Here is a 13,022-nt window from a genome sequence, read left to right on the forward strand (position 1 = left end):
TGCCCCCGCAGGGCACACCCTGGGCTGCACGTATCCTTTGTGGCACATATGACATCACCCATGACAGCTCATTATTCCAGTTCCTGCAAGATGTGCCAACTCCTGATGAGCCCTAGGCAACTGGCTGACCATGGTCACCATGCTCACAGAACCAGCCCTACTGACGTCAATGGCGACCCCTCATGTGAGTAGGATCATAAAAGTAGGGTTGGAAGGGACCTCACAAAGTCATTTAGTCCAGCTCTCTGCTCAAGACAGCATCATCCCTGACAACCCATCCCAACCTGCTTTTGAAAGTTTCCAAGGATGGAGATTTCACAACTTCTCCAGGTAACCTGTTCCAATGCTGGACTACCCTTATGGTCAAAAAGTTCTTAGTCGCCAACCTAAATTTCCCCTACTGCAACTTGAGGCTGTTGCTGCTAGTCCTATCTCCTGCGGCTCACCTCCATCTTTGTAATCACATCCTTCAGGTATTTACAGACTCTTATCACCCCCCATGGGTGTCCCTCCTGGGCCAGCTCCGACCCTTTAAGAAAAAAAAACCCAACCCCACCCTAGACTCACTAAACCTGCCAGCAGTTCCTCACTGCCCCCCGCTACCCCACGCCATGTGGGGGGCTCTGCACCTGGCTAGTTTTGATGAGGGCAGGTGGGGACCTACCTGGATGCGAAGCAAGAGCTGCTTATTCAACATCTCCAGGCGCCGAGAGTGATTCTCCAGATCCCGTGACTTCTGCAAGTCCTTCTGCATCCTCTTGATGTAGTCAACAGAGGCCTTCAAGATGGTCCCTTTGTTCCAGCGTACATCCCTGGGGTGTAGCAAGAAGAAGATGCGACAGCCTGCACCTCCCAACCAGCCTCAAATGTCTCCTGAAGAGACCTGCTCTAGTGCAAAGCCGCCTGCAAGTTTAATGACCTGAATTATCGTTGGGATGCCAACACTGCACCAGATGCCTGCCCAAGGCACTGGCAGAATGGCCAAAGGAGTCTGTGTGAAACAGACTCTGCCCAGTCACAAGGGTAACCTGCTGTTACCAGGAAGTTGAGCAGGATGTCTAGTCCATCCTGTGGCCAGGACACGACTGCTCTCCCAATGAATTCTCAAGTACTTTGCATGATCACATTTTAAATGTCCTAAATATTCATCTTTTCCCTGGGATAAATGCTCCTCAGGACAATCTTCTCCCCACTGGCAGACTTCAATCTTGCACTGAGTCCCAGAGAGGCCATATGGGTTCCCACCCTGCAACATATTCCTGACAACATTACACTGGTGCAAAAGGTCAAACTGCTAACTGACACCCTTACACCGATCCACAAAGTGGGTGTAGAACAAAGCCAAATTTCATCCCCCCCAGCCTTAACACCTGGCTTCTCCACCTGGGACAATGCTTATTCATTCCTCTGCTGTGCACCCGTCAAATATTTGTGAGGCAGCCCAGAAATGAGGAAACTGTCACTTTTTGCAGTACTTACAGGTCATTGGCTTTGGGGATCAGCATGCCAAGTTCTTTAATGCGATCGTTGATGTTAAACCTTCGCCTTCTCTCAACTAAAAGGAAGGAAAGAGATAAGAGAGATGGACACTGGTTAAGGTTTGGGAATGTGGGACCAGCTACAGAGAAAGGCCCCAAGGCTCTGAGTTTGCTCATTGTTTCAGTCCCCATTGACCCAGCCTGCTTCAGGTTAATGGCATGAATTCCCCATTCCTAAGAGACAGTCTTCTGCCTTGTACATCTCAGCAGGCCTTGGATGAAAGGACTAGCAGGAGCTGACTTATTTGCATCATCCAGCCATGCTGATGGGCCAGCCCTGGAGTTAGTTCACACAGGATTGATTCCATAAACACAGGGCAGTTGGGAATGAATGTCCAAAATATATGAGGAGGTTTTCAGTAGCACAGAAATGGCTTTGATTCTAGGATGGGTTGCAGGTGGTTCAAACAGGTGTTGGGGAAAATAGATTGTAGGGCTACCACTGATGGGAGACAGGTGGTTCAGAGCACTGGCTGATACAGGAGGGTCTAGGTAAGACCAAGGAGAGTTAAGAGAAACCCCAGAGAAGAAGAACTAAGCACGTTTCAAACAGGGAATTAAATGTTTAAACAAACAGAATATCCTGTCCAATTAGAAAGGGTGCAGATGTATAAGGGATACAAACCTTCATGATTCAGGGCTCTAGCTAACTTCTAATGGACACTGGTCACGAAGGAACATCCCCTGAGGACAGGGAATCCCATTATAATCCAGAATGGACTGTATCATCTGACTCAGCTTGGAAGCTCTCTGGGTCTGGAAACACCGCATTGTTCTGGGATCCTGGGTCCATGACCAAAGGCCTCTAGACACTACCACAAGACCAAATAAGTAGCGGTAATAGTAATAATAATGTTTCTTTTGCATTCTTCTGAAATATCTAGCGTTGGGGATTGTCAGAGTCAGGATTTTGGATTAAATGGAGCCAGGCTCTGATAAGCCACATGGATCTCTCTTTCGCCAGGCTGAGACTGCATGGGTTTGGGAGCTCTGAGGTAGAAACTGTTGTTCAAAGAGATGAAGAGCATAAAGGTCATTAGGAAAAGAATGGTCTGATGAGAATGAGAGAGGGAGATGCAGACCCGCAGCGGGAAGGAACCAGCCACTTACTCAGGTTGTGATTGTCCTTCTTCTGACGCTCTTTAGCCAGGGCACGGCTCTCGGCATCTGTAACAGAGACCCAACAAGTCATGGTAAACGGCCCCCATCTGTGATGGAGCCATGTGTCCAAGACACACTGTACAGGTAACACACAGCCCCCAAGGGCCTAACCCTGAGCCCTCTGGGCGGCATTCTGCCATTGCCCACACGGCACCAGGGTCAAAGCAGGATCCGGCCCTGCCCGAGGCACTGGCAGCATGACAGTCCTCAGACGTACCTGTCATTTCTCTCTTCTGAGTGAGGTTGGCAGGGCAGGAGCTGCTGGTGACGCCCACCAGAGAGGCCGTCACCTGGGGGTCACCACTAAACACATTCATGTGACTGCTGGACATCGGCAGCTGAAAAACAAGGGGACATGTGACTCGGTCAATTCTGGTCCATGTGGAACAGGAGGAGGAGGAGGAGGAGGAGGGGGAGGGAAGCTTGCAAGTTGGATCAGGACAGTTAGACTCTAGATCACAAGGGCAATGCAGACCAGTAGGTTGAAGGTACCACTGGAGGGGCTAGCAGCTCCCGGGGTCTCTTCCCGGCTCTAACACTGAGTCTCCATGTGACCTGAGGGGAGCCAGTTAAGCCTCAATTTCCCTGCCTGGAAAATGAGGAGTGCAATGCCCGACCAGCTTGCTGAGCAGTCTGGGAGTGCCATGCTCCTCCCTGCACCCCAGTTTGCTCAGCTGCAAGATGGGGAGAAAGCTACTTATCTTCCAACGGTGCTTGGTGTGTGCGTGTGTGGAGGAAATGCCTTCTACAAGTGCTAGGATTCATTCACCAGGCTGGGATCTTCTCATGGAGAGACTGGCTTTCACTGGGAACCAGGCGCTAACCCCACAAGGCCCCACTGAAGCAGCCAGTCTGAGTGTTTGGGAAGTGCTCACAAGCTGCACTGCTGTGCGATTCATTTTCACAGAGCGAGAGAAGTGGAGGGGGCTGCTACAAATCAATCGGTCCACCTGTCCTTTGCCTGGCTGGGGTGTCCGCAACAGCCAAGGGCAGGAGCTCAATGCACATCACATAAGCCTCACAGCAAGCTCTGGGCATGGAGGTAGCCTTATCCCAGATGGGAAAACTGAGGCACAACAACGGTGTCCAGGGAGACACCTGTCCATAATCACACAGTGGCTGAATGAAGAGGAGACTCTAGCGCCTAAGCCAATAGTCTGCAATCCTCTGTTAATTGTGGAGTTCTTCATGTGGTCCCAATTGTGCTGAGAGCACACGTCAGGTGGGGGGAAACGGGGAGGAGCGGTATCACATACCAGGATCCGCTTTCTGGAAGTCAAAACTGAAAGGCTTTTCCCCCTAATCGTCTTTTATTTCTGACACAAGCCTCACCGGGTGAGAGCCTCCCGCCTATGCAATGCCAGCAGCCAGACCAGGCAGTTGCAGTGGTCCCTTCCGGCCTTAGAAGAAATCTATACTCTTAACATCTTGCACCTCCCGGCTCCTGGACAGGCCACAGAAACCTCATTACTAACCCGGAAGCTCAGAGACCAGAAGCCAGGTGTTAAGGTACCTCACTGCTTCCCCCTCACCAGCCAGGCCGGTCCAATGTTTACTGTCTCCAGCGCAGGCTCCAGCTAGCTCAGACTGGACTTACTATGCGGCAACAACAACTACAACGACAGGGGCTGACACAGCGGGAGGGAGGCGCGGCCGGTTTGTACACACACAATCATGCATGATTTCCCACTGTGTACGTGGCGCCGTGCCAGGCAGGAGCCGGCGCTGACGTACGCAGCCCGTGCAAGCAAAGCCTGAGCCATGGCCTTGACAGTCAATACCGGCAATCGATGCCGGGTCGCCACCCCTGGAGAGATGAGGCCCTATGCTCCATCCCAGCCGAGCTCTGCTCAGGACGGGAACGGGGACAGGAGGGGGAGAGGGGAAGTTGGCTCTATGCCTCCTGTGATTCTCTCCCCATTTTGGGGGCAGCCAGGAATTTGCCCACCCCTTGGTGTATCTCAGATTAGCCTAGGTGGCCATTTTAACTTACACTCAGCTCTGCACAGCCCCAGAAGGTCATTTCTGCAGTGGGCACTGCTCAAGCCATGCCCTAGCCATGGGTCTCAGGGCCAAGGGTGACCAATGGCAGCATGGACCAGCTACCCCAGATACATAACACTGAAGAAACCCCCTTGCTGGAGAAATGTAAAGGATGCAGAGCCACTGACAATTAAACCCACAGTCTGCGTGGAATAGGGTCGTCTTTTCTGCAGCAGGCACTCTGCAACTTCCCCTCTGCCAGAAAAGCTCAGTTACCCCTCACCCCACGGCCACAGCAGTCACCAGTGACTGCAGAAGTGCATCTGCTGTAATTGTCCCTTAGTCAGAATAGCTCCGATATTGCCAGCCAGGGCAAGACAAGAACAAGACACTCACAGTGTTAGGCATTTGCACTTCTGGATTAATGTAGCCCAGAACATCGTCCAAACGCATGATGTCGTCAATGACCCCATCTATCTGAAAGACAAAGTTGCAATGCGATAAGCCTCACAGCCAGGGCCGTGACATCACTGGGCAAAAGTTTCTTGCAAAGTGGGAAGTTTCTTGCAGATCAGTGGGTGACTCCCTAACGCTGACAAGAGTGGCTCTGTCCTGCTTGATGATGGCCTATCCCAGAAGTCCTTTACCTCCTGTAACGCTTTCTGCAGCACAGCCCAGCTCTCCTGCCCTGCTCCTGACTGCCGAGAGAGGCCAAGACTGGGCTGTGCATTTGCCCCCTCGCAGCCAGGGTGCAGATCACCATTCACTACAGCACTTCATGCTAGGGGATGCCAGGACTGCAATAGCTGTCAGCTCCCCCAACCAGAGCTTCTACCCTATTCCCTAGTGTCCCTCCTGGCTGAAGAGACTTGGGATAACCACATGCCATTCCTCTACCCTACCCTTCCGCTCTCCTTCTCGCACTGCTTGCTCCATGACTCCCAGCCTTTGCCTTACCTCCCGCTCCGGGTTGGAGCCAATGTTGAGCATCGCCATGGGGCTGTTGGGAGCACTGTTGCCGGCCGAGGATGACATGACATGGCTGGGCCTCACCCCAGGCGAGGCGGCCGGGGGAGGCTTTGGGCTGATGTGAGCAGCAAACTTGTTCCCGTATGTCTCAGAGATATACTCCTGGACCTTCTTATCCCGCGACTTCTGCAGATGGTACGTGGTGGGGTTCTCCAGATATGACTGAACCTAGGAAGGACATCTGTTAGCGCTGGCACACACTACTGCCACCACGAGCCCCCTCAGGGACAAGACACCGACCCAGCCCAGACCGTACCTTTAGGACCTCTCCTGGCACAGACGGCGGTGACTGGAAGTGGACTGGAGTGTTGATGGCCGGTGTGGGTGCTATTGGCATCTGCTGCTGCTGCTGCATGTAATGCATCATGGCCTGCTGCTGCATCCGCTCCCGCTGCTCCTCTTGCTGGGCTTGCTCCCGCATGAGCTGCATCCGCAGCCCGATGCGCGACGCCATGGTGCTGGCGTGGGCTGAGTCACACCCCCTCCCGAGGCGCAGAGAAAAGGCTGAAAGGGAGAGATGAAAAGGATAGGACCACAGCAAGGCAGGTGGCCGCTGGCACTCGGTCGCAGGATCACCCCCCTTGCCCAGCCCTAGTGTTCAGCCGCCAGGTATCTCAAACACTGTATGTGGGGAAGGTCATATTATTACCATTTGGCAGAGGGAAAACTGAGGCACAGGGAGTTAAAAGGCTTGCCCCGGGTCCCACAGCACAACTAACTGCCTCATAACAGCTCCCTGGCCAGACTCAGAGCCTAGAGTTATAGGAGGGTCGCAGGACTGTCCCCGGTGATGTGGCTTCTGTCTGCTGCGCTGCCTGGAGGAACCCTTACGAAAAATGCCACATAAGGTGCTGCAGGTACATAGTTTGGAATTATTATTGCACAAGGTGACATATGTGCAGATATGAAGAGGCAGGCTTTGTGCCAACGAGCTCACAATTTAAATGCATCGGATTATGGAGAGTGCATTATCCCTGTGTCACTGATGCGCCAGGGAGACCCAGGGGAACGAGGTGCTTGCCCCTGGCTCTCTGCCCAGGGGGTCTCTAACCAAGCTGCCCCCAGAGCCAGGCGCACAACCGAGGAGTCCCAAACCCCGACAAGCACCAAGCCCAGCTCTAAGTGGGCTCTTTGGGCTGGGCCTCTGCAGAAAGGACCCACAAGAACAATACGCTGCATTGTAAGATGCCACCCGCAAAAAGGCACCTGCTCTCAAGCCAAGTGTTTCTGAAAACACGCCAACCACAGCTCTCCGCTCAGCAGTAACCCATTCCTCTGAACAAACCACTGAATTCTGGGCGACTGCCATGTCTCACCTTTCCCCCTTGATCTGGAATGACTCAGAGGAAGGGACTTGGAATAAATAATAGCAACCCTTAGCTGTTTCATAATGCTCACTTCACTTCAGTAGATTGCAAAGCACTTTAAATGCAAAGTTGCCATCACCATCCTCCCGTTACACCGGGGGAAACTGAGGCACCAAGAGGGGAAGTGACTTGCCCAGGGTCACCCAAGCCAGAGCTGCAGCCATGTCTCCTGGGTCCTAGTCCAAGGCTGTATTCACTGAACTGCTGGTTCCCTTCCTAACCGGCCTTGTCACCTCCTCTAGCAGGCCCTGGAGCGGAGGGACCCTTCTGCTCAGGTCAGGAGGGGATGCAGCCTCTCTGCTGTGGCTGTCTTCCCGTCCTGCCTGCTCCCCTAGTAGTTGACACAAACCCCTTTCCCCAGGGACCCAGTTCTTGCAAGGCATCCGAGTGACTGTTTTGCTGGGGCGGTAACGAGGAAGGAGGGTCCTCAGTCGTCCAGCCCAGGGATTCTTCACCCCGGGGTGCTCAGGACTAACTCAAGGGGAATTTTTCTGGGCAGGGGGACTTTTGGCCAAGATGGAGCTACAAATTGCTGTGCACTCTTTAGTCTCAATGTCATTTACCCACCTATATAAGCAAGGCCTGGTTTGCAAAAGCCCTGTGGTTCCCCGAGAGCTCACTGCCATGCAGGATCTAAGTATGGGCTAAGGAACCTACTTTCAGTCTCAGCCTCGGTCTCTCTCCTTTCCTCAGTGGGGAGAGCAGGATGGCAGCACACGCCCTACGTGCGCTCAGATGTCAGGCTCTTCAGACAAGTTCACTCTTCTTTGAAGTATCAAAGTGGGGTTGGTCTGGGCAGCTGGCATGAGACCGACAGTCCCAGGCGCGCCATGCAGGGATGGACCAGCACCGGAGGAGGAAGAGAAAGCAGGGGGTGAAGAGACAAGGCAGGACACAGCAGGGAGATAATTCCAGATCCTAACTCTTAATGATCTCTGTGAGCTGGTTTCTTCGGGGAGGAAGCGAGCATGTAGGCTCTCCAGGTGACTTCTCTGTTTCTGCAAGAGAAACTCAAGTGCTATGGCCAAGGGACAACATGAAAAAGGGAAGGGGGGGTGGGGAGGAATGAGAAAACCCAGCAGAGAGAGACAAGACTATAGAGCTGGATTTCAGGGAAACCACCTACTGCCATGGTGAGCCCCCTGGTAATGTGAAAGAAGGAAAGGATGGAAGAAAAACACATCTGAGAGACTGAAGATGTGAGAAAAAGAATGCAAGAGGGAATAACTGGAAGACAAAGCCTCGTGAAGAGACACAGAAGGGCAGGGGTTTGACCGTCCAGCCCCGGAGCAGCCCGCATTCGGCCTCCCTTCTCCCCGGACGAGCTCTCGGGAGGATGGCCTGTGGGGGGAGGCGATGAGACCATCAGGAGTCATTAAGCCCCGGCAGCGGAGTGAAACCTTAGCTCTGAACCGCGGCGCACAATACCGCTTCTGTCCGACGAGCCCGTGCGCCAGAATCTGGAGGCGGGAGAGAGGCAGCACGAGGCGACAGAGGCCGACGCGGCCAGACACAGACAGGGCCCTTGTTTGTCCGTACAAAGGGGATGCAAGCCCATTGAGGGGCAGTGAAGCAGCACTAAAGATGCCTGCAGAGAAGAGAGGGCTCCAGAGGGAGCTGCCCTACCTGGGCCCTAATAACTAAAGAGCTGAGTATCAGTACCTCGTCGGTCCCCTTGGACAGGTGGCCATCTGCGACGGCTACAGGTGAGCATAGAGTAGCACAGAGAGGAGAAGGGACTTGCCTGTGTGCTAAATAGGGAGACAGACTAAGAGCTGGAAGTAGGACCCAGGAGTCCTGACCATCAGGCCACAAGCCACTGCCAAGTGGAAGGCAGGGGACTTGGTTCCCAGTCTGCTGCTCCAACCGCCAGCCTGCCGCAGACGGAGGAACCTTTCCTGGAGATGGCAGGGACTGAGAGAGAGGGAGGGGATGCCATGGGGACCAGTGCCCCTAGGGACACAAAAAGAAGCGTTTCCGTATGGTGCGGGGAGCAGTCGGGGCCTCCCACTGGAGCGCCAAGTGAGCATCGCGCTGCAAAGGACCCCCAGCCCGCTGCGGAGCAGACCGGTGAGGTAGGGATGGAGGGCTCTCGACTCCCTTTTCCACATGCCTCTAGCACTTGATCGTATGGAGGTTTTCCCCAGGTGAGCCTTTCTGTACCCCGTAGGTCCCTTTCCCACTGGCAGAGTGTCAGGAAAAAGGGTTTTAGCATAGCTGGGAATCAGCGTCTCGACTTGCCCTCTGGTGCTCCCTGCACTAATATCTACTGGGCCATCCACGGCCTCTTTGGCAAAGGTTGTCATGCTAGCGCAGTGTCCTGGGGCCAGATTCCCTTTGGGGTGAGCACAGTCTCCCCAAGGGATGCTCTGCTGTTTGCACTGGTCCCAGCTGTTCCCAGACACCAGTGCTGTGTAACTGTGTGTCCCTAAGCAGCTGCTTATTTTTGCCTTTTCATGGGGCACGAATCGCTCTTTCTGATCCGAAAGGAGTGCGAGGCAGTTCCCATTCTGTGCCCAATTCTGATACTGCCTCCCTTCTTCTGCTTCTGTTATGTTCAGATGGTTTGGGATGGAAAAACCTGCTGTAGATTCACACATTCACAGAAATTTAGGGCCAGAAGGGCCCTCATTAACCAGGCGACTGAAGCAGGCGTTATCCAGAGCCCCTGATTTCACTGTCAGCCCCTCCAGAACATGAAGAGTACACGAGAATGAAGTCCCTTGGTCCTGATCTCTGCTCGGCCCCCAACTCCCCAGGTAAGTCACTTCCCCTCTCTGTACCTTGTTCCCCCGTGGCTCAAACAACACTACTGACAGCACCCAGAAGCTCCAGGGGAAGGGCTTTCCATCCCGGCAAAGCAGGACGAGTGTCTCTTATGAGCCACAAGCAGCAGGACCTCAGGTCCACATCCCAGCTGTGATGTGGTGCAGACCTAACATATCTGAAGCAATGACATGGGGGCCTCCAACCTGAAAGAGCTTGAATGGGCTTGGTTATCTGACAGCACTGCACACCCGGTCCCTCCTTCGAAAACATCGTGTTGAGCCCCCCATACTCATGACGTGCTTTTGAAAATCCAAGCTGGGAAACATAGGAAGGCCTTTTTTTGGCACTGGCTGGCGTAGGGGTCAGCCGCCTTTTCGGAGCGGTGAGCTGAAATGAACCTGCCCGGTCCGAGGCACCCAACTGCTTCTCCTGCTGCTGTGTCTCCCCACCACCGAAATGCTGTCCAGGCTCCACGGGCCAGACGAAACTGCTTGGCAGGCTAAATCTAGCCTGTGGGCCATAGCTTGCTGACCCCTGGATGAGTGGGTTGCTGGTGTTTCATTAACTTGCATCCTTTGCTAGAAGTTATGAAGCTAATATTTGAAGGGGAAACATATAAAACAATGTGGACCCACTTAGGCAGAAGCATAGCTAGACAAAGGGTTTTTCTGTTTAATGGTAATACACACATGCAAGCAAAGGGGACATGGCAAATATAATATATCCGGGTTTCAACGAGGCATTGTATCCACACAGCCACAGGATATCTGATGGGGGAAATTAAATCAAGCCAGTTTGGACACAAATATGATTACATGGATGAAAAGTCAGCGATTGGATGGGGAAAGGAAGGTAATTAGTTAGGCATCGTAGGCCATTTTGAGGGGAGAGGTGCCCAGTGGGGTCGCCCTGGGATGGGTAGCACGTACCAATTTGCTTAGGTGGCTTTTGCCAGCTCCCTGGACAAAACCGCAGACAACCCAACTAGCAAAGTTTGTAAGACAATGCTAAGCCTTGAGGGGTGGTTGAGCCAAGGGAGTGCAGAAATACATGCAGCAGGGATCAAGAGATGCTAGCAGAGAGGCCTGGAACTAATCAAATGAGGCTGAGTGTGGATAAGTCCTGGCTTACGCAAGTAGGGACCAATAATCCTGAACATAAGACGCAGGGCAAGAGGCAACGCCTTATAAAGCAGCTGTGACAGCCAATGGCACGTTCCCATGCAGCAAAGCCCCCAAAGCGTTTTGCAAACTATAAACAAGTTGCTTCCCTTGGCTTTGACCAGCAGCTACCCCTGGGCTGGAAGATGCAGCTGTTTCAAGGCTATATACGGTGATGCTGCACAGGCAAGAGAGCAAGTGAGAAAGAAGGCCTCAGCTGGAGAAACGTGTTTCATGAACATAACCTGTGCATCTAGCGGCAGGGAAATAAACTGGGTAGTGCCAGGGCTCTCCACGGAAGCAAAGACAACTAGAAGTGCTGGGAAGCCGATGGCACCACATACAAGAGCAGAGAATCAGCGCAGAGAGGATTGGCACCATGAAGGGAAACCAGGGTCTGCACCGATTCATAGTTGTTAGGGGCTGGAAGGGACCGTGGACCACTTAACTAGCTGGGCCAATGCAAATCCCGAAAACTAGGAATAATGGCCACAAGTTGATTAAGAGTAGGTTCAGACCAGACATCAGGAGGCACTACTTCACAGTCAGAGTGGCCAGGATCTGGAACCAACTTCCGAGGGAAGTGGTGCCGGCTCCTACCTTAGGGGTCTTTAAAAGGAGGCTTGATAACTACCTAGCTGGGGTCATATAAGCTTAAACTTACCAGGGGTCATATGAGCCCCGTATTCATTCCTGCCCAGGACAGGGGGTCGGTCTTGATGATCTGCTGAGGTCCTTTCCGACCCTACATCTACGAAGCTATGAACCTTTCTTGGTACTCACAGGAGACCTTCATCATTGTGAATGACTACTGCAGCAGCAGCAGCAGAGACTCCAGCCAGGATTGGGGTGGGATGGTGCTGTCCGCAGGCAAAAGCAAAGGGCCAGACCCCAATCCAACTAGCCTCCCATCCACGTAGGAGCTGAGAGAGGGCGGGTGGACGGCAAGAGGCACAAGTCGGGCTGCTATCATTGTTGGCCCCCGATGTCTTGAGGACAACCCAGGAATCTCCAGCCCTTGATGCATGAACCCCATGACAGTCTGAGCAGCTGCTTTATAAGAAACAGGGGGTGGGGGCAAGCAGCGAATGCTGTTTCTTCCCCTTGGGAAATTCCTGAGCGGATCACCTGAGGACAGGGTACTGAGTGGGGCTAGGGGGGAAGGAAGCCAAAGCACAAGGCCAGGCCCCTCTGGCAAGATGGGGAGGGGGAAATTAGGCGGGTTTTAAAATAGCTCAGCTGGTTCTGCTTGGCTTCACCCTCCGTAAGCTCAGCAGCTTCTGCTTTCGCTCTGACTCACTCCCTGGGTGAGGGGAGGAAAATGAAAACCAGCACAGTCACAAGGTCTATGAGAGGTGGAGAAAGCAGCAGGCTCCTGCTGGAGTCCGACCACTTCAGGCCTGGATCTCACCAGCTCTCCGCAGCACGGCTGGGTTGGGCCCTCTCGGTGCTTAGAGAAGAGACCAACATTAGGAAACCACCGGAGCTCCTGGAAGTGGTGCTGCAAATTCAGAAAGGAGCCTGATGACGGTCCCCGCCTGGCTCTCTTTCAAGCCCCCAGTAACCTGCAACTCATTAAAACCTCTCATTACTTGTCGCGGCCTCAAAGACGTTAGCCTCCATCTCCAGGCCAAGTGCCACCGAAACCCATCGCGCGGTGCAGTCCTGCTTTCTAACAGACCTACACATCATGCCTGAGGCTGATCTATGCAATCGCTGCTATGTGGACCCGCTGCATCTTGCATCAACCTCAGTTGTGCCTGAGCAACACGAGTAAGTGCCGGGCAAGGCTGTACCTAGACTCTTGGCAGCCTCAGGCAAACTTTTGGTACTGGGGCCCCCTTCGCCAGAGTTCATAATAATAATCGTACAATAGAAAAAAAATTACCACTTTCAGGCTGTCTGGTTTGCCCACGCCTGTGTCTGGCCCTAGTGCCAGGGCACCGCAACTGCCATGTTTCATAGTGCTAAATGGGAACAGGATCCCAGCTCAATCAAAATGGGGGGGCCAGTAT

At 53.3% G+C, this 13,022-nt stretch overlaps 1 protein-coding gene across 3 annotated transcripts in view; it reads right to left on the reverse strand.

The window, feature by feature from the left end:
* The window catches only part of TFEB (transcription factor EB), a 44,727-nt gene that overhangs the window by 5,818 nt on the left and 25,887 nt on the right, over positions 1-13,022 (reverse strand). For 2 of the 3 annotated variants that reach the window (XM_090025262.1, XM_090025263.1), the window contains exons 2-8: positions 5,968-6,215; positions 5,640-5,879; positions 5,079-5,159; positions 2,917-3,037; positions 2,649-2,705; positions 1,480-1,555; positions 665-812 (exon numbers count right to left, since the gene is read on the reverse strand). In XM_090025262.1, coding sequence (XP_089881388.1) covers positions 665-812; positions 1,480-1,555; positions 2,649-2,705; positions 2,917-3,037; positions 5,079-5,159; positions 5,640-5,879; positions 5,968-6,165 — 921 coding nt within the window. In that variant the 5' untranslated portion in view covers positions 6,166-6,215. The remainder of the gene's footprint in view (positions 1-664; positions 813-1,479; positions 1,556-2,648; positions 2,706-2,916; positions 3,038-5,078; positions 5,160-5,639; positions 5,880-5,967; positions 6,216-13,022) is intronic. The other variant, XM_090025264.1, reaches the window with a different exon arrangement.

This window comes from Crocodylus siamensis, chromosome 13 (assembly GCF_052110815.1).
Source record: "Crocodylus siamensis isolate JL-2025a chromosome 13, ASM5211081v1, whole genome shotgun sequence".
Lineage (NCBI taxonomy): Eukaryota > Metazoa > Chordata > Crocodylia > Crocodylidae > Crocodylus > Crocodylus siamensis.